The sequence below is a fragment of the Mesoplodon mirus genome, assembly GCF_964341445.2.
Source record: "Mesoplodon mirus genome assembly, chromosome: 6".
NCBI lineage: Eukaryota > Metazoa > Chordata > Mammalia > Artiodactyla > Ziphiidae > Mesoplodon > Mesoplodon mirus.
This window is the reverse complement of record NC_138982.1, coordinates 88,718,641-88,738,189: the sequence shown is the minus strand read 5'-3', so window position 1 is coordinate 88,738,189 and position 19,549 is coordinate 88,718,641. Positions and strand designations below refer to the sequence as shown.

General features: G+C 41.8%; 1 protein-coding gene across 3 annotated transcripts in view; it reads left to right on the top strand.

Moving 5' to 3' along the window:
* The first annotated feature begins 376 nt into the window (after positions 1 to 376).
* TMPRSS7 (transmembrane serine protease 7) overlaps positions 377 to 19,549 on the top strand; it is a 49,322-nt gene continuing 30,149 nt past the window's right edge. The window contains exons 1-8 of one of the 3 annotated variants that reach the window (XM_082625737.1): positions 377 to 433; positions 2,664 to 2,871; positions 8,631 to 8,761; positions 11,680 to 11,747; positions 13,697 to 13,890; positions 15,161 to 15,199; positions 15,940 to 16,168; positions 17,498 to 17,628. In XM_082625737.1, coding sequence (XP_082481863.1) covers positions 386 to 433; positions 2,664 to 2,871; positions 8,631 to 8,761; positions 11,680 to 11,747; positions 13,697 to 13,890; positions 15,161 to 15,199; positions 15,940 to 16,168; positions 17,498 to 17,628 — 1,048 coding nt within the window. In that variant the 5' untranslated portion in view covers positions 377 to 385. Of the gene's footprint in view, positions 434 to 2,663; positions 2,872 to 8,630; positions 8,762 to 11,307; positions 11,485 to 11,679; positions 11,748 to 13,696; positions 13,891 to 15,160; positions 15,200 to 15,939; positions 16,169 to 17,497; positions 17,629 to 19,549 lie in introns of those variants that run through there. The other 2 variants (XM_082625738.1, XM_082625739.1) reach the window with 2 other exon arrangements.

The following is a 19,549-nucleotide window of genomic DNA, read 5'->3' as shown; positions in this document are numbered from 1 at the left end:
AGGTTACACATTAGATCTCGTAATATACTTTAGTGGATGCAGACAAAAATATAAATGACTTGTAAATATTTAGGGGTTGTTGGACTGTATCCTTGTGAGGCAACCTTGTCTTGAGGCTGGGCTCTGAGAGGCCTGACTCATATTAGGGTAACATTAAAAAACCTTTAGTTTGGGTTTGCAAGGCTCTCTGCTAGGTCCCTTTAACATTCACTATATAGTAATGAGGCAGCTTCAGTTTCTGAACTGGAGCCGGTGGAGGTAAATTGATTCCTTTCCTCTGAAAGCTAGCTTGAATGTGGCAACCAATTCTTCTCAAGCGGGAATGTAAGGGGCTGAAAACTGGCTTGGATGTACCTCTGGATGTTCACCTGCAGAACAACTAAAAATGGACAAAGAAAACAGCGATGTTGCATCCAAACCTGCTGATGTGAATGTAAGTACATTGAGAGAAGCCTTCTCTGTTACTCGAATGCCATTTATTGCTGACCCTTTTAGTAAAATGAGACTGAGTTACTTTGCAAAAATAAAGGAAACAATAATAAAATACTTAGCCTTCCTTTGGAACTTAATGGATTTTACAAATTTGAGCTTGTTTTAAAGTGCTGTACTTGGCAATTGATTTGCAGCTGTTTTTCTAAAACTCCAGGGAAATGGTACTGATCTCTCCACAAATTCCACTTTAAAATTTAATCAGGGCTAACTGAGACTGCCTATAGTGTGTTCCCGCACTTAAAGACCAAACCTTGACCTTGTCAGTTGTACACGGGCTAGCATTTCTGTGTGTCTTCCTTTTTTACTTCTTGGGGGGAATATTTGAAAGTAACTTGACACCATAGTCAAGTCATCCAACAACAGAATGTTTTTCTCTTTAGAAACACCATCCTCAGTCCTGCAGGACATCACATTAGCTGAGATCTGGTCTAGTTCAGTTTCAACAGGAGGCATATAAGCTACATTTCACTCCAGGGGTTGACAGGAGTGTTTGGCAAAAAGAATGAGGGAGCCATGAATAATTTAGAATGTTCTTGGCCACATATTATCCCATTAATTGGTAAGATTAAAGACTGGAAGACATGTACTTTGTAGGGAACAGTGAGAGAGAGAGAGTAAGAGAGAATGAGAGCATTCTTAGAGGAGAGCTCGAAAGATTATTTCTTTGGAACTGGTGTTCCAGATTCTTGCCTTTAAAAGAATGTGTGTTTAAAAGTTATTTTGTCACTGAAGTTTAGTTACCCTGACATGTATAAATCTCTCCTTCAAAGAAGTTAAACTCTCACTTACATTATTAAAGAATTCACAGCATCAGATGACAGAGGATAGAGGAGAAAAAGAGGAGGGGAAAGAGTTAAATAATGTATTTTTTCCTTTTGCACATAACACCTTGCACTAAACCTGGTAATTTTCTAATCTAACATGAGTCCCCTATTTCATTCTTTATCTTTTAATCATCCTTTCATTTGTATTGAAAACCTGAGTCACTGACCAGTTCAGTGGCTGGCTTCGAAGTGCATGCCTGTGAGGCGGTGGTAAAGCAAGCAGTTTGATCCTTGTCCTGCATCCCTACACAACTGAGAGCATCATCCTCAAATTTTTCTTCCGACTGAAGCTGAATCCGGCCTCTGTAACCCCAACACTGAATTAATTTTTGGAGACAGAGTTTTGGGTGAAGTAGAAAAGAATAGCTTTATTGCTTTGCCAGGCAAAGGGGGCCACAGTGAGCTAATGCCCTCAAAACTGTGTGTCTCAACCTGGAGGGGATAGTGAGGAGTTTTATAGTAATGGTTCAAAGAGGGCATGATCAGCTCATGGACAATCTTCTGACTGGTTAGTGGTGAGGTAACTTCTGGTTTCAACCTGTCTGGGGTCTACGTGTTTGTGGGCAGCATACTGTTAATTTCTCCTACCTGATGGGGGTTTCAGTATCTGAAAAACAGCTCGTAGATACTGTTATGTATATCCCTTGATGGGGAACCAGGACCCTGCCCCAAGGCTGCACTATTGTTTCTTTTGACTTTTCCTCCCTTGTCTCCCTTCCTTAATTAGCAACTGTTTGAACCAGCTTGTTGGAACTCAGGGAAGGTCATGGAGGCTGAATGAAGCCTATTTCCTGTAATCAAGAAATACGGGACACAGAAAGACTTTTGTGCCCAGGAGTCCCACAGGGTCCTGCTCAGTATCATTACCACCAGGTCCCGAAGGCATAATTAAGAAATCAATTAGTTTCTCTGAGGAACTCACTTCTATTCTTACTTTCAATCTGCCTCAGCCCAGAAGACACTGACTGTGGGAGAAAAGCTACATCGTACAAACACACACATCCCCAGAGTGGTGGACAGATGAATCAACCCCCATAGAATCCTGTCTGACCTTCAGGTCCTCTAGTCTACACTCCATAAAATTCAGGCCTATCCTCTACAGTGTCAGTTTAGCAGAGTTGGAGAGTTGAGGGGACCAGCTGAGGACCTGGGAACTGTTTCACTAGAGTTCATGTACCGCTTGCTTTTTTCTGATTGGTCTTAACTGTGTGATTCAATGCAAGTCAATGCTTATGTAAATAATTTGACTTATTTAGGCCTTTTAGCACCAAGATTCTCCTGACTAGGTGGTTGCATTTAAGCTCTAGACTACTTCTAACTGTTAACACATCTTTCATTCTTTTGAAGATATCCAATATCTCAGTTCAGGTGGTCAGTGTCCAAGGGAAGCTGCCAGGGAGACGACCACCAAGAAAACCCATCAACAAACCCAAACCCAAGAAGCAACTCAAGAAGAAAGCTCCCTTTTGGAATGTCCAAAACAAAATCATTCTCTTCACAGTATTTTTGTTCATCTTAGCGGTCATAGCCTGGACACTGCTGTGGCTCTATATCAGTGAGTTGAAATCTGTGTACCTTTGGGGTTAAGACTTGCCCTGTGAGTTCTGCATCAGCAATGCAGGCCCGATCTGACCTTGGGGGTTTCTGATAGAATTTTCTTATTTCTCAGACTGACAGTCATTTTCAAAACTATTGAGGTTTTAAGGAAGAAGCCAGAATTGTCTTTCCCATTTCTTCTTTTACCACCACTGCTTTCTTCCCAGAGGAGCAGAGATGGGGGGATAAGATGAGAAGAGCTGAGGAGAATGCTCAGGAGCTTTTGACTCGTTCAGAAATGTAATGCAGTTTTAGCTTTAAAAAATGAATGGAATGCTAAGCTGTTTTATTTCCTCATCCACCCACTGCCTGTTTCTAGGCAACCTTATATTTCTAGTTCCCTGAGCTTCATTTTACTCATGCGTCTTTCTCTCCTCTGATTTTTTTTTTTTTTTTTTGCGGTACGCGGGCCTCTCACTGTTGTGACCTCTCCCATTGTGGAGCACAGGCTCCAGACGTGCAGGCTCAGCGGCCATGGCTCATGGGCTCAGCCGCTCCGCGGCATGTGGGATCTTCCTGGACCAGGGCACGAACCCGTGTCCCCGGCATCGGCAGGCGGACTCTCGACAGCTGCGCCACCAGGGAAGCCCTTCTCCTCTGTTTTTATGTTTTTGTTTATCCAATTGATTGTTTTTGTCAGTCTTATTGATCCTTTTGGATAGGAGTCATAACTAAGTTCTTCCTTAGAGAGTACTTACCCAAGCAGCTCAGTAACTACAGCATTCATTGATTTATGTTGGACTTCCCACCCTACGCATATTAATGTACTTGATACAAGATATGTGAACTCTCAAGGATATTAAAATTTGGTTGGAAAGCTAGATTTATAGGCAAAGAATGAATGAATATTGTCTTGAACAGTTCAGTTCATTTACATATAGAAATTGACCACCTGTAATTTGTGTGGCACAATATAAGATATCAGGCACACCAAGATACATCTCCTACCTTCAAAAAGCTCTCAGATGCATTTTTCTACTTTCAAAAAATCTCATAGTTCAGTATTAGAGAGGGAGCGAGAGTTGATTTTTTTTTTTTTCTCAAGCAATTACTTTGCAATCACAAAAGGGAGACATCCAACAACCTGCCCAGGGATAGAGTCTAGATAAGGCTTCATGAACTCCTTGAAAATTCATTTGACACATCTTGGGAGTGCCCACTATGAGCTAGGCTCTGTGATAAGCATGGAACAGAGTGGTAGACAGGAAAAAATCTGTCTTTACGACTAGTGGGGGCAGTCAAGTCAATGAGCAACTAAGAAAAACACAAAAGACACACAACCTCAATCCAGAGCAAACCAGTTTATTTCCCTTCAGTTCTCTGCCAGCCCTAAACTGATATATTTGCATTGCCCTTGCATTTTTGTACAAGGTTTTGGGACATGATTGTGAAGAGTTAATTTGTTGGTTGTGTGAAAATCAGAGAAGGGCATTTCAGAAAAACAGACCAGTACAAACAAAGGAAAATAAGTGAGAATTGTTCAACAAACAACAGGGGTTAGTTTTGATACATGAAATTTGGGCATGGAGGGTGGCCTTGAGAAATGTTAAAAAACAAAAATTCAACCAAGTAAATCTGATGATCTAATTGGCTTTATTCAATGGCTCATGAATCTGGCAGCATCCCTTCTAGTAAATAAAAGGGCTCTCTGAGGGGGTGTACAAAATGGAAGGTTTTTATAGGCAGAAGGAGGGTGGGGCAAGGAAGCTATTAGCAAAAGAAAAGAAAGGATTGTTTCAGGCCAGGCCATCAAATTTTGGGTGAAGGGAACAGCAGGGGTTTTTATCATGCAGATTACCACACTAGTGTTGATCAGAAAATTTCTGTTTAAAGGTCACATTCCTGAGAGAATTTGAAACTGTAATTAAGTCTTGGTTTGCAGTCTTGGGAGCAAAGGACTCCATTTGGGGCTTGTGATTTTTTTTTTTTTTTAACAGAAATGAGATGGACAGCTCATCAGGAAGACCATGTGTTACTGAATGTAAGTTTGTGTGCTCAACACACAGTGAGACCAAACGAACCAAAATGGAGCTTGGATCAGAGAAAGGTTTATTGCAGGGCCAAGCAAGGAGAATGGGTAACTTGTGCTCAGAAAAACTGAACTCCCTGATGGTTTTGGAGGAGAAGTTTTTATAGACAAAATTTGGGGTGAGGACTGCAGGGTGTGTGACTTTCCTCAGATTGGTTGGTGGTGAGGTAACAGGGTGGTATTCCAGGAACCTTGTGCTCATCCTGAAGTTATGATCCTCCACCTATGTGGGGCCTTAGTTCCTGCAGAAGAACTCAAAAATACTGTTATGTATATTCCTTGAGGAGGAATCAGAATCCTGGACTATAGTTTCTTGATTGTTCCTTTGTTTCTGCATTCCCTTACTTCCCTGATTAGCAGCTGTCTGAATCTGCTCTTTGTATTCAGGAAGGTCTAAGAGGCAGAAGACTTTTTTTTCTTTTTTGCAAATAAGTAAAAAGGGGACACAGAAAGGCTTTTGTGCCCAGGACGGCCCCAAAGGGTCCTCCTTAGTTTCACATGGAGGGCTTGTATGTTAGGCTGAACTCAAGAGTTAGACAAATGTAATCTGGTTGAAGGCTAAATTGATCTCTCTTGCATTGCTTATCCCTTGATTACTTACTGATAGAAGAAGGATGTGTGAGCCTCTAGGTAGAAGTCATAGCTTTCATTCAAATTTTAAAGAATCTGCAACAGAAAAAAAAAATCTAAGGACTTTCTTGGTAAAAATCAAAGACAAAAACAAATATTGCTTTATACAAGAGGCGTAGTGAGGCAAGGTGATTTGTCCAAGGTTACATTGATCTCGGGTGGCCTCGGCCTGCAGTGGCTTGAAGCAGAGTTTTTGTTCCCGTCCAGGGATTGAGCCAGGAGAGCACTGAATCCTAGCCACTAGACTAGTGGTCAGTGACAAGGCCCTGGCCCTATGGCTTTGCAGAAAAAAGAATTCCCACAAAGACAGAAAGTAGTGAAACAAGTAAAGTATTTATTAGGGGAAAAAGAAGTACAGTATGTGTGGATAGACACACAGGCAGGCTCAGAGAGAGAGTCGCGAAGTGGCAGTTTGAATCACTTTTATGGGGCATTTCTTCCATGTTTCCTTTGGCCAATCATTTTGATTTGCTTAGTTCAGAGTCCATATTTGGTATATCTCAGGATCTTCCCATGTGTGCGCGTGCATCTCTTAGCCAAGATGGATTCAACCAAAGAGGCGTATGGGTAGATTTTGCCACTTGGCATCACTCCCCTTTTGACCTCCAAAGAGCCTTTCTACGCATGTGTAGGCGGAGAGGTCTCCTGACTTTGAGAATAAAATATGTGGTCTCTTATCTTCTATCTGGACAGGGCCCAGCCTCCTCTCTCAATTGTCCTGTTATTCCCATCTGGATTATGGTCCACAGGGAATAAACTCAAACAGTTTGCCCTGAGGGCCCATCTGTCTCCCGCCTCAACATAACTTTTGTTGAACCTAAGTTCATGTGCCTGATGTACAGTGAGGCCAAACAAATCGAAATGCTGGAGTTTGGAGCAGAGAAAGTTTTATTTTAAGGGCCAAACAAGGAGACTGGGCAGTTCATGCTCAAAAGACCCTAACTCCCTGATGGTCTTCAAGGAAGAGTTTTTAAAGGCAAATTTTGTTGGGAAGGGCTATGGGGTGTGTGACTTTCTTCTGATGGTTGGTGGTGAGGTAACAGGATGGTATTTCAGGAATCTCAACTATCAGCCTTCTGGTTCCAACCAGTCTGGGGTCTACGTGATTGTGCTCAGCCTGAAGTCAACATCCTCCACCTGGATAGGTCCTTTGTTCCTATAGAAGAACTCAAATATATGTATCAGATTATTAGTTTTATCCCTTAAGGAGGAACTAGGACTCTGCACTATTGTTTCTTGACTGTTTTTCCTTTGTTTCTGCATTCCCTCACTTCTAATTAGTAAGTGTTTGAATCTGCCTTTTGGAACTCAGGGAAGGTCTGGGAGGCTGAAGCCTTTTTCCTACAAACAAGAAATGGGGAAAATGGAAAGGCTTTTGTACCCAGGAGGGCCTTGCAGGGTCCTGCTCTGTTTCAGTCCCCCCTTTTCTTTGCTACTCCTTGATCTTGAGGTGAACAAGTACAGGACAAGAAAGGGAGTAAAGTTTTGGATAGAGAGCTTAGTCATAAACTTGACAGAGGAGCTCAGTTTTAGGGGCCTCAGTTTCATAACTTCAAAGAACCAATCTAAGACAGGAGCTCAGGCCTCCAGCCCCTTCCCCACTCTCCACAGCCTCACTACACTACAGGGCTAATGTGAGCCTGGATGGGTCACACAGGGAGGCTGCTCCCTGTCCTTCACAGAGGCTGCACCTTTTTAATTCAGCCATCACTTATTTAACATTCCCACGCACTGGGTATTGTGCTAAGAGAGATTATTCCCTCCTTCTCTTCCTCTCTCTCTTCCTTCTCAGGAACAATTACTGAGCTTGAAAGCTAAGTCAGGCACTCGTTACCCTGACTTGGGGTTGAAGGACAAGAATTTACTGTTCATCTAGAAAGACAGAAATGCAGACAGAAGCTATGATACCGTGGGGTATGTGTCACAGGAAAGAAATGTATGTATCACAGCCATGGGAGCCTGGGAGTGATGCCTCATACCCGTAAGACCTTGTAACAAAAAGGAACGGCTGAAAGGAGAGTCCCTCATCTCCCTAGGCTATTCTCAGGTGCCTGAAGGCAGCTCAGACACAGCAATGTCTTTGTCTGTCTTCGCAGCAGTTTCTGGCCCACCTGATGCCCAGTCCCCTGGTCCTCGAGGCCTGGGCAGAGTTTTTGAGCAGGAGTTGATCTCAGGTGGCCTCAGCCTGCAGCAGCTTGAAGCAGGATTTCAGTTCCCTGGCCAGAGTTTGAAGTCAGGTCACAACAGTGAGAGCACCGAATCTTAGCCACTAGACCATGAAGGCCACTGGCCAGTGATAAGACCCTGGCCCATGGCTTTGTAGAAATGAATTTCCACATAGAGACGGAAAGTAGTGAAACAAGTGAAGTGTTTATTAGGAGAAAAAAGAGTAAGTGTAGATAGACGCATGGGAGGACTCGGAGAGATGCACCCTCGTGGTAGTTTGAATCACTTATATGGGGCATTTCTTCTGGGTTTCCTTTGGCCTATCATCTTGCTTTGCCTGGCTCTTCCCACCAGGGAAGTCCAGAAGAGATGTTATTAACTACATTTAGAGCTTCACAGTCTGTAAAATATGAAGCTATCTAGGATTTCCCCAGTGGCACAGTGGTTAAGAATCTGCCTGCCAATGCCTGCCAACGCAAGGGACACGGGTTCAAGCCCTGGTCCGGGAAGATCCCACATGCTGCGGAGCAACTAAGCCCGTGCACCACAACTACTGAGCCTGTACTCTAGAGCCCGCGAGCCACAACAACTGAAGCCCGGATACCTAGAGCCTTTGCTCCACAACAAGAGAAGCCACCACAATGAGAAGCACGTGCACCGCAACGAAGAGTAGCCCCTGCTCACAGCAACTAGAGAAAGCCTGCATGCAGCAATGAAGACCCAATGCAGCCACAAATAAATAAATGAAATACAAATAAATTTTTTAAAAAGACAGCTTAAAGAAGCTGTCTAAATAAAATCATTTTAGGAGCCCGATAGTGACATAGATCAGACAATGCCTCACTGTCACACAGATGGAAAGACTCCTAACCACCTTCTCTCCTCTCTTACAGGTAAGACAGAAAGCAGAGATGCTTTTTACTTTGCTGGGATGTTTCGCATCACCAACATTGAGTTTCTTCCTGAATACCGACAGAAGGAGTCCAGGGAATTTCTATCAGTGGCCCGGACCGTGCAGCAAGTGGTGAGGTGATGGGGGGAGCTTGAAAGGCTGGGGAAGGTGAGGTCAGGGGGTAAGGGATGGGGGGTTGGGGTTACAGTGTCACAGGTGAGCAGGGTGGATGAAGGAAGAACTCAGGGAAACATGGAATTTAGCTCATCTTGGTTGTAAGATAAAATTGTTTATTTGATAGAATTGCTTATTTTTTTTTCTCCTGAAAGTAAAAAGAAATGGTTCTCTGAGCTTCACTTTTTCTTATCTATAAAATAAAATAATTGGATCAGGTGATATTTAAAATGCCTTCCAGTACAGAAATCACATGCATACTGATTAATTCTGTGATCCATACAGATTTATTTCAACCTTGATGCACTGGCATCTCTTCACTTAAGAAAACAAAAAACAAAACAAAAAAACCCTTTCCTATTGTAGAACTGGTAAGTATTTATTGTAAAAATTTATAAAATTTACAAAAGTACTTAAAAAATATAATCTCCTTTAACATCGTCTCCAGAGATAGAGCCCCTTTTGATTCTGGACCACATAGACACAGGACATAGGGCAATATTGGAGTATTAGTAGATATTCAGTTTTATAATCTGACTTTTTCCTCTTAACATAAGATTGCATGTTTCTACGCAAGTTCATATTCTTTAAAAAGCATAAGTTTTGATAGCTTCAAGTTGGCAAGTCCCTTTTTATTGGATATTTAAGTTGTTTCCAATTTTTGCTATTAACAGATAACACTATAACAAAACCGCCATGTAAATTGTGTGTATCTCTGATTACTTCCTTAGCTGCTTTCCTAAAAGTATAATTGGTCACATAGAAGAATATTTATCATGGCTCTCGTTACCCATTACCAATAGAAAGTTTCTGCCAGTTTGCGTCTGCACAGTAATGGAGAGGGTGGCCTAGCAGTGGCGACTCTCCTGCAGTGACAGGCACTCTGCAGTGTAAAATGAAGAAGGGCTGAGAGCGAGCGAGCGAGCAAAGACGGTAGCAGGCATAGTGGCTTTTATTGATTGAAGGCCTCCTATATACTGGGTAAAGTGCGAAACCTTTTACCATTTCAATATATCAATTATCCCTCAAATTAGCCCAAGGAGATGGACATTCTTTTAAAATCTCTTTACCATTTTTTTTCCAATCCCAGGCAGTATTCTTCCTTCAACACCCAAAGCCATTCCTCTCTACTGCTGAAGTTATCCTTCAAAAATAACATTTCTCCTTTGGCTTAAGGATAAAATACTGATTCTTAAGAATAGCAGGATAAAATACTGATTCTTAAGAATAGCAGGATAAAATACTGATTCTTAAGAATAACAGGCAAGCACTTTTCTAAATCTGTCCCCTGATTGTCCCAGTCTCATTCCTTACCACTTTCTCCCAACAGAAACCTTGTGATCTAAGGCAGTCATTACTTGTGTTATGAATAATCATTGCATTTACATGTCTGGCAGCCCTGGTTTCTGCTGCTATTCACTCAGGACCTAAAGGCGTCTGTCCAATTTCTATGGAGTGAAATTCCACCCGTCATTCATGACCCGTCAAAAAGCCTCCTTCTCTGTGAAATCCTTCCCGGCCTCCTGCAGAGTCAAGGCTGCCTTTGTGTAGACCCTGTTTGTATAGTTAGTATTGCATTCAATGCATTTTGTTACAGTTATTTAACATCCCACCCAAAGAGGTAGGCATTTTGATCACCACTTTACAGATTAAAAAAGAGAGAGACAGAAAGAGAAAAACAAATACCACATGCTAACACATATATATGGAATCTAAGGGAAAAAAGGTCATGATGAACCTAGGGGCAAGAGGGGAATAAAGACACAGACCTACTAGAGAATGGACTTGAGGATATGGGGAGGGGGAAGGGTAAGCTGTGACAAAGCGAAAGAGAGGCATGGACATATATACACTACCAAACGTAAGGTAGATAGATAGTGGGAAGCAGCCGCAGAGCACAGGGAGATCAGCTCGGTGCTTTGTGACCACCTAGACGGGTGGGATAGGGTGGGCGGGAGGGAGGGAGATGCAAGAGGGAAGAGATATGGGGACATATGTATATGTATAACTGATTCACTTTGTTATAAAGCAGAAAACTAACACACCATTGTAAAGCAATTGTACTCCAATAAAGATGTTTAAAAAAAAAGAGAGAGAAAAAAAGAAAAAAGAAGCTCAGCAGACCTCGGTAATGTGTTCTGTGTTGCATAGTGAATTTAAACTCCATGGCCCATTTTCTTCTACAATGCTATATTATTTCTAAGGTTTTTCATTTTTTGGTTTTTTTTCCTGGGCAATTAGGTAGGTGATTTTGCTATTATGTAAAAAGGGGACTACAGGAGGAGAAGATTTGGCAGAAGAAATTGGTTTTAGAAATGCTAAGTAAGGGCAAACAGTCAATTGACTGAAATAGCTCTCTTTTGAGATCCTTTTATGGTGTTTTCAAAGATCTGGGTGTGTCCCTGGAAACTGGAGAGTTCTGCAGTGGGATGTGGAAATTGGACTGTGGGCACCACGCGCCCTCTAGCGGCTAATATACTTTTTCCATGGCGTGCATTGGTAGAAAAGAGGTTGGGCGGAATACCTTGAAAATACGCTTAAAGGAGTTTCACTTATTCATTGTGGAGAAAATTAACTTTTGGAGTAGGCAGAATGCAGCAGTTAAGCTTGGTTAGGGTGTCTAAAGACAGCAATAAATGAATAAAGGTAGCTGATTAATCTTCACAGAGAGCAGAATGACAGTAAGTAACCCTGATACAGGAAGTAAGAATTTATTTGAATTCAAGGAATAATGTCTGGGTTTGGCCTTAGAGGCCTTTAGTTTGAGCCTTGCTTTTCTCCTTGCTAACTGTCAGAGCTTGGACCTACGGCACACTGGGTATCATGAGAGGAAGCCAATTTGAAAGACTTCAGTCATCTTGTTTCTTCTTTTGCAGGTAAACCTGGTTTATACAACATCTGCCTTCTCCAAATTTTACAAGCAGTCGGTCGTTGCAGATGTCAGGTAATGAATGTCCCTTGCTTTGGGACTTCCACGTTCACTGCTGTAAATACCTCAAAAGGCTGTGGAAGGGCTGAAAGAGCGCCATTCTCAAGTAACCACTTAGGGGCAGTTGTGGGTTAATACCCTTCTAGCACAATAGCAACCCAACTCTTTTTTCCCCCTTTTATTTATTTATTTTAAAGACTTTATGTATGTATGTATGTATGTATGTATTTTTGGCTGTGTTGGGTCTTCATTGCTGTGCGCGGGCTTCCTCTAGTTGCGGTGAGCAGGGGCTACTCTTCATTGTGGTGCGTGGGCTTCTCATTGCAGTGGCTTCTCTTGTTGCAGAGCACCGGCTCTAGGTGCATGGGCTTCAGTAGTTGTGGCACACGAGACTCAGCAGTTGTGGCTCGGGGGCTCTAGAGCTCAGGCTCAGTAGTTGTGGAGCATCAGCTTAGTTGCTACGCGGCATGTGGGATCTTCCTGGACCAGGACTCGAACCCGTGTGCCCTGCATTGGCAGGCGGATTCTTAACCACTGCGCAACCTGCAGCTGAACTGTTTGTCACACCATCATGCTGAGTTTTTTTCTTCATTTACCAAAACCTGCTCTCTTTCCAGAACTGGGATCCTAGACCTTTGTATTAAGGCCACTGGGCAAGATGACCATAAATACGTCCACTATATTGGGTGAGGGCAAACAGAAAACACAGACCAGTCAATGTCTCTCAAAATATGTTCAGTAGGGCTTCCCTGGTGGCGCAGTGGTTGAGAGTCCGCCTGCCGATGCAGGGGATACGGGTTCGTGCCCCGGTCTGGGAAGATCCCACATGCCGCGGAGCGGCTGGGCCCGTGAACCATGGCTGCTGAGCCTGCGCGTCCGGAGCCTGTGCTTCGCAACGGGAGAGGCCACAACAGTGAGAGGCCCACATACCACAAAAAAAACAAAACAAAACAAAACACATTTGGGCTTCCCTGGTGGCGCAGTGGTTGGGAGTCCGCCTGCCGATGCAGGGGACACGGGTTCATGCCCCGGTCTGGGAAGATCCCACATGCCGCGGAGCGGCTGGGCCCGTGAGCCATGGCCGCGGAGCCTGTGCTCCGCAACGGGAGAGGCCACAGCGGTGAGAGGCCCACGTACCGCAAAAAAAAAAAAAAAAAAAAAAAAAAAATATGTTCAGTAAAAAACTGGTCACTAGAGATCTTCTGAGAAAAAACGGATCCCATGGTCAAATAATTTTTAGGGAAATTTGTGTGCCTTGTACTGTATCCCATCTCCCCCCACCCCTAATATATCTGCAGAGATTCACAATTCGTTTGGGCAGATTAAAGGCACTGAGAAGTCTTGGAGTAAAGCAATTTGTTTCCTCTCCTTCACCTTCCATTTCCCAAATTATGTACTATAGAACACTATCTTATGTTTTTTTCATAAAATATAACAATATTTGTGCAGGTAAGAGCTCCTACTCCAGGGTCAGATTGAAAATCAAATTAGGCTTGATTCCTGATTTGCTACTCAGTAGCTGTGTGATTTTGAGTTGTAGATGACCTTAATTTCCTCATCTATAAAACTGGAAGCGTAACAAGACCTTCCTCAAAAGATTAAATGGGATAAAGCAGATTTAGCACTGTGTCTGGACATGGTGAGGTATCAAACATTCTAACTGTTGTTATTTGTAATAGCAGTGAATACTGATTGACATCCATAGAAATAGTATATTCTCCATGGAGATGCAAAATATACTAACAGTTCTAGATTTGAACACAGCACAAGAATACACATACCATGATGCTTTCCTTTCCAAATTCCCATGATAGGAGTCAATGGCTTCCTAAAGAAGGAAGTTATGTTCAGTTGAAAGATGGGTTCATTGGCCTCACCTTGAATTTATCACTTGGGTCACTGGCTCCTTATGAAAGTCTACTTCCTAAGAGGTATCCCTGAACTTCTTTCTCTTTTCCCTACAGCAGTAACAACAAAGGTGGCCTCCTTGTCCACTTTTGGCTTGTGTTTGTCATGCCACATGCCAAGGGCCATATCTTCTGTGAGGACTGTGTGGCCGCCGTCTTGAAGGACTCCATCCAGACAAGCATCATAAACCGGACCTCCGTGGGGAGCCTGCAGGGTCTGGCTGTGGACATGGACTCTGTGGTACTAAATGGTGATTGTTGGGTAATTCTCCTTCAAGCACTCCTTCCTACAGCACTCTTGATACTGTCGTTGTCATAGTCAATGTTGCCGTGAAGTACAGTCTTCCCTCTATATCCACGGACTTCGCATTCATGGATTCAGCCAAACATGGATAGAAAACATTTGGAAAAAAAAATTCTAGGAAGTTCCAAAAAGCAAAATTTGAATTTGCCACAGGCTGGAGACTATTTACACAGCATTTACACTGTATTAGGTATTAGAAGTAATCTAGAGGTGATTTAAAGTATACAGGAGGATGTGCATAGGTTTTATGCAAATACTATGCCATTTTACATAAGGGACTTGAGCATTCATGAATTTTGGTATCCTTGGGGGTCCTGGATCCAATCCCCTGTGGATACTGAGGAATGGCTGTATTCTCCTCCACAATCCCAGTGGAACAGGATTAGCTGAGGACATTGGAGCTACATTGATAAAGGAAGTTGCTAAATGTTATATGCAGTGATTAGACAATAGAATTGGGGTCAGAATATACATGAAAATGAATTTATTAAAGTGTACCCTTTTCTATATTTAATTTGGCTTCATGCGTCTTCAAACTAAGGCTCCAAGGGACAAGGTCCTGGAGAAGGAAAATTTTGCTGAGGTTTCCTTCCTTGTTTCTTCCCTTGTTCAGACAGAACTGTGCCTGTGTTCGATAGTGTGCCCCAATGCTCCAAAATGGTCTGCCCAAAACACAGTCAGAATGCAAATTCCATCATTTGTCTTGACAGTAAAGTGGTTTAATTATTGTCTAACCCAAAATTTATGCAGTTTTCTATTTTGATTTAAATTATATATATACGTTAGGCATATAGTAGGTAGTTGATAAGTATTTGTAATAAGTAATGAATCAATAAAAACATCTCTAGTGGAAAATTCTGTACCACATATATTACTTCAGATATAGAACCAATTATTACCATGTTTAGCTGCTTTTTTATCTTCAAAAAATGTTTGAAAGTTGTTACAACAGATGATTTCAAGCACAAAAGTTAAGAGAATTGTTTAATGAACTCTTACATACTTGACTCAGCTTCAACAACTCTCAACTCATAGCTGTCCTATTTGATCTCTAAATACCTAAACAACCTCCCTTTTACCCTCACAGGATTATTTTAAAGTAAATCCCAGATATGTTGGATTGCTTTTAAAGGACAAGATATTTTTACTGAGCAAAATTCTAACAAAATGAAATGCTGGGACTGATAGTATTTTTTCTATGTGCTTTTTCAATGCAGCTGGGCTTCGGTCAGATTACTCTTCAACCATAGGATCTGGTAAATTATGTCTGTGGTTTCTCCCCTGCCCTCCAACCTCCCCACCCCCAACTGCCTCCAAATCAGTATCCTTTTTGGCTGTAGTTTTCCTGTTCACATGATGGTGTTTGTTAGTGTTCTTTCCATTGCAAGTGACAGATATAATATATTCAAACTAGCTTAAGCACAAAAGAAACGTGATTGCCTCATATAACTGGGACATACGTGGAATATGCTGGCTGCAGGTATGGTTGGGTCCAGGTTTTAAGATAAAATATTGTGAAGACTCTGCGTTTTTGTTTTCTTCTGCTGAGACTTCATCAAGTGGGTTCTTCCAATGTGGTGGCATAAATGGCCACCAGCAGATCCAAGCTTATGACTTATCAGTTTAGCTACCATGGTGGAAAAAAACCTCACCTGTATTTTGAGAAGTCCTTGGGCTGAGTTTCATTGTCTCAGATTGGCTGACATACCCACTCCTGAAACAGCTGCTTTGGCTCTGATTGGTCAGTCTGGGTCGTGTGCTCACTTCTGGACCTAGGGTGAGTTTAACCCCAACCAAGCCACATGGACAGGGTAGGAGTAGTTTCTCAAAGTAAAATCTAGGTGCTGTTATCAGAAGACATGAGAGTGGATTCCAGGCTGGCAAAGACAGCAGATATTCTCCATGTGAGCTCTTTTGCTCTTTACTCTTCTATAAAGATTTCTAGAAAAATCATTCCTAAAACAAAACAAAGCAAAATAAAGTTCTGTCTCCACAGACAAAGGCTGCTCTCAGTACTTCTACGCAGACCACCTGTCTCTCCGCTACCCTCTGGAGATTTCAGCAACCTCAGGGAGGCTGATGTGTCACTTCAAGCTGGTGGCCATAGTGGGCCACCTGATCCGTCTCTCGATAGAGTCCGTCCGGATTGAAGCCGACAACTGTGTCACCGACTCCCTGACTATTTACGACTCCCTCTTGCCAATCCGGAGCACCATCTTGTATAGGTATTATGCAGGCACTCTGGTTGGCAAGTGAAAAGAATTTTTAAAATGTCTCTCTTTTGCACTATTTGGCTTGCCTTTGGATTTTTTAAAACCATTTTTGTATATACTCATGACGTCAAAGATTGACCCGTGCCCTATTTAGTGCCCCCTGTATTAGCCAGAGCCTATCAGACACAGTGTTTGCTTTTCACTTGTAGCATACAACAGTCAAAATCATTGGGAACTTCAGTCAATAGTTTTGATACATATTTCAGATTTTTTTTGGTTTAATTTTACTTTCATTGCAATCACAGTGAAGGCTACTGTTTCAATAGAATGTGAGAATAAATATTCTATTATGATTGCATAGCATTAGTAAAACAAATTTTTTTCCTTATAAAGATAACACAATGTTTATTGTGAAAATGAGGTCAATCAGAGAAAACAATGTCAATTATCTTACATTTCCATTACCCAGAATAAATGTCTGTTATATTTTTGCATACATTCTTTCATTCATACGTGTACATAATTACACACATGTATACATATACATATCCTAGTATTTTTTACTCACTAGTAGACATCTTTTTATGAGTGCTTAATATTTTGGTAACCTAGTAATGTCAGTTAGGCTTTATTAAGAATTTGCTATTTTTACTCATTGTGCTAAAAGGCATATGAATTATCTTATCATTTTAAATGATGTTTATGTATGTATATAATAGTATTTTATGTAAGTTTACGTATTTATATTTTGGTGGTGAATGAACATGTTAAAAATTCAAACAGTGTCTAAAGATTTGTAGTGAAAAGTAAGTTTGTCACTGACGCTCAACCCTCAATCACTGTTTTTGGTTTCTTTTCACTATTCCCAGACATATTTAGTTATTATCTCATTTAATGCTCACCACAATGCTATGAGGACTATACTGTTATCATTACTACCATTTCAGAGTCGGGAAACTGGCATTTATGAAGAACTAGTTACTTCATTGCCCAGTTAAGTGATAGAGCTGAGTTCTGAACCCAGTTTTCCCTGGTGAAGAGCCCATGACTTTAGCTATTAAATACCCTGCCTGTATACCTTGTTTGTTCTCAAGGAGTGTCCACTGACAGCCATCCAAGAGAATTCTTCATTAGTCACTAGACAAAAATTTCTGCAGCTATATCAGCTCCGCTCCATCTGTAGTGCCCTCTGGCCACTAATTGATGAAGACCTGGCTGGTAGAGTCTGATTCACAGGAACTGTGTGGATGGCCCAAGAAATGTGTGGAATTAGTGGTGGATGGAGGTCCGATCCTCAATAACCTATTATTTATGTGCTTTTGTTTTGTTATCTGGTTTCAGAATTTGTGAACCCACAAGGACATTAATGTCATTTGTTTCGACAAATAATCTTATGTTGGTGACATTGAAGTCTCCTCAGATACCTAGGCTATCAGGAATCCGGGCATATTTTGAGGTCATTCCAGAACAAGGTAAGCTTCCCCAATTGAAAAAAGTAATGAGAAATACTTGTTACGATAGATACTCCAGTCTTATCTCTCCCAAGGCTGTGTTGTAATACTAGTTGCATTAGTCAGGACCCTGAGTCAGGGTCTGGTTCCAGGAGGGAGATGGTATTCGTTATTCTAACAGATAACTTAATGTAAAGAACTGTTAACTCGTACAGAGGTGTTAACTGGGTAACTCAAAAGGCAAAAAAACAAAACACAAAAAAACTGTAAGGTATCATGGATGTAACACATGTAGGAAACAACTAGCACTGTAGATCTAGAGGAACAAAGGAAAGGAATTGGAATGATTACAGTTTAGGGCTTGGAGGAGGGGGGGTGGTCTGTGTAACGGAACTCAGACCTCCGCCCATCTGGTGTTGGTGTCTATAAATTCGGAGGCAGGTGTTCATGAACCTGGGACCCAGACCTTTGAGGAGAGGGTGCCAGACAGCTGAGCTGGCATCATTTAGGGAGACACAATAAAGCGGAAGTTGGAAAACCTGCTAACAGATTCAACTCTGTTACAGGAAGGAAGAGTAGCTGCGAGGGTGAAGCAGCATTGCTGGGGTGACACTCCCAGGAATAAGAAACAGAGTGAAGTTCTATTCTTCCCTCTCCAGCCTTCTAGTCTCCCTTTAGCACCCCCTACTGGCAGAGCCTATCAGGTAGTGAAGGACAGAAGTGGTTTGTATAGTCCAGCCCAGCCTTGCAGAACAAAGTAGAGAGGGGTGGGTTTGGAGCTGAGGGACAATAGCTCAGTAATTAGCACATTCTTTCATGAATTCTCATTTATAGTAATGCATGTAAGTGCCATCCTAGAAAGTGCTCATGATGCAAAACCCAGAGGTCTTTTTTTGTTTGTTTGTTTGTTTTTGCGGTACATGGGCCTCTCACTGTTGTGGCCTCTCCCCTTGCGGAGCACAGGCTCCGGACGCACAGGCTCAGCAGCCATGACTCACGGGCCCAGCCACTCTGCGGCATGTGGGATCTTCCCGGACCGGGGCATGAACCTGTGTCCCCTGCATCGGCAGGAGTACTCTCAACCACTGCACCACTAGGGAAGCCCAAAACCCAGAGGTTTTAATGGGTTTTTCTAGTGAGCAAAAAGTGACCTCCTCTTTACTCTTCTCTTTTTGACTTGGGTTGACAAAGTCAAACAAAACAAAATGAAAAGAGCCTTCACTGAAACTCTAATGTTTTTGTAATATTTGTTGCCTTGGAAACTGGTCAGATCTTACAGGTCATGTCTTGGTACCTTCTTTATGAGCATCAACAAAGCTAAAGGAGTCAGAACGGGAGATGGGGGTGAGGAGGGAAGAGAATTGGGCTTAAGTAGATGGTGAGAGCTACAGGTTCATCACTATATTAGGGCAGTGGCTCATTTTGATAGGTTTTCCTCTGTCAAATTATTACAAAAAAATGTAAAATTGATTTATTGAACTAGATATTTGAGATAGTATTAGGTTGAAAATTATCTGTAACTCCAAAGGTTAAAAATAGAATTATAACAGAAATATTATAGTGGGATTTGTCTATTCACTCAACAAATATTTACTGAACATCTGTTGTATGCCAGAAATGACTGTAGGTGTTAGGGAAATAGTAAACAAAATAGAAAGAAAATCAGTGCTCTTGGACCGCTTATATTCTAGCAGAAGGATGACCATAACAGTAAGAATAGACATGTAGATTGTCTTATTTAAATAGTATAACACATTATGAAAACTGGATATCTCTTGAACAACAAATACGCACTAATTTGAGCAAAATTAACTCAGGAGCTTTAAAAATATATATTTACAATGCTGTATGTCAAAATATACATACAGTGTTAATATGTTAATTATATCTCAATAAAACTAGAAGAAAAAATATATTTAAACCATGTTTTTTTAAAGAAAGG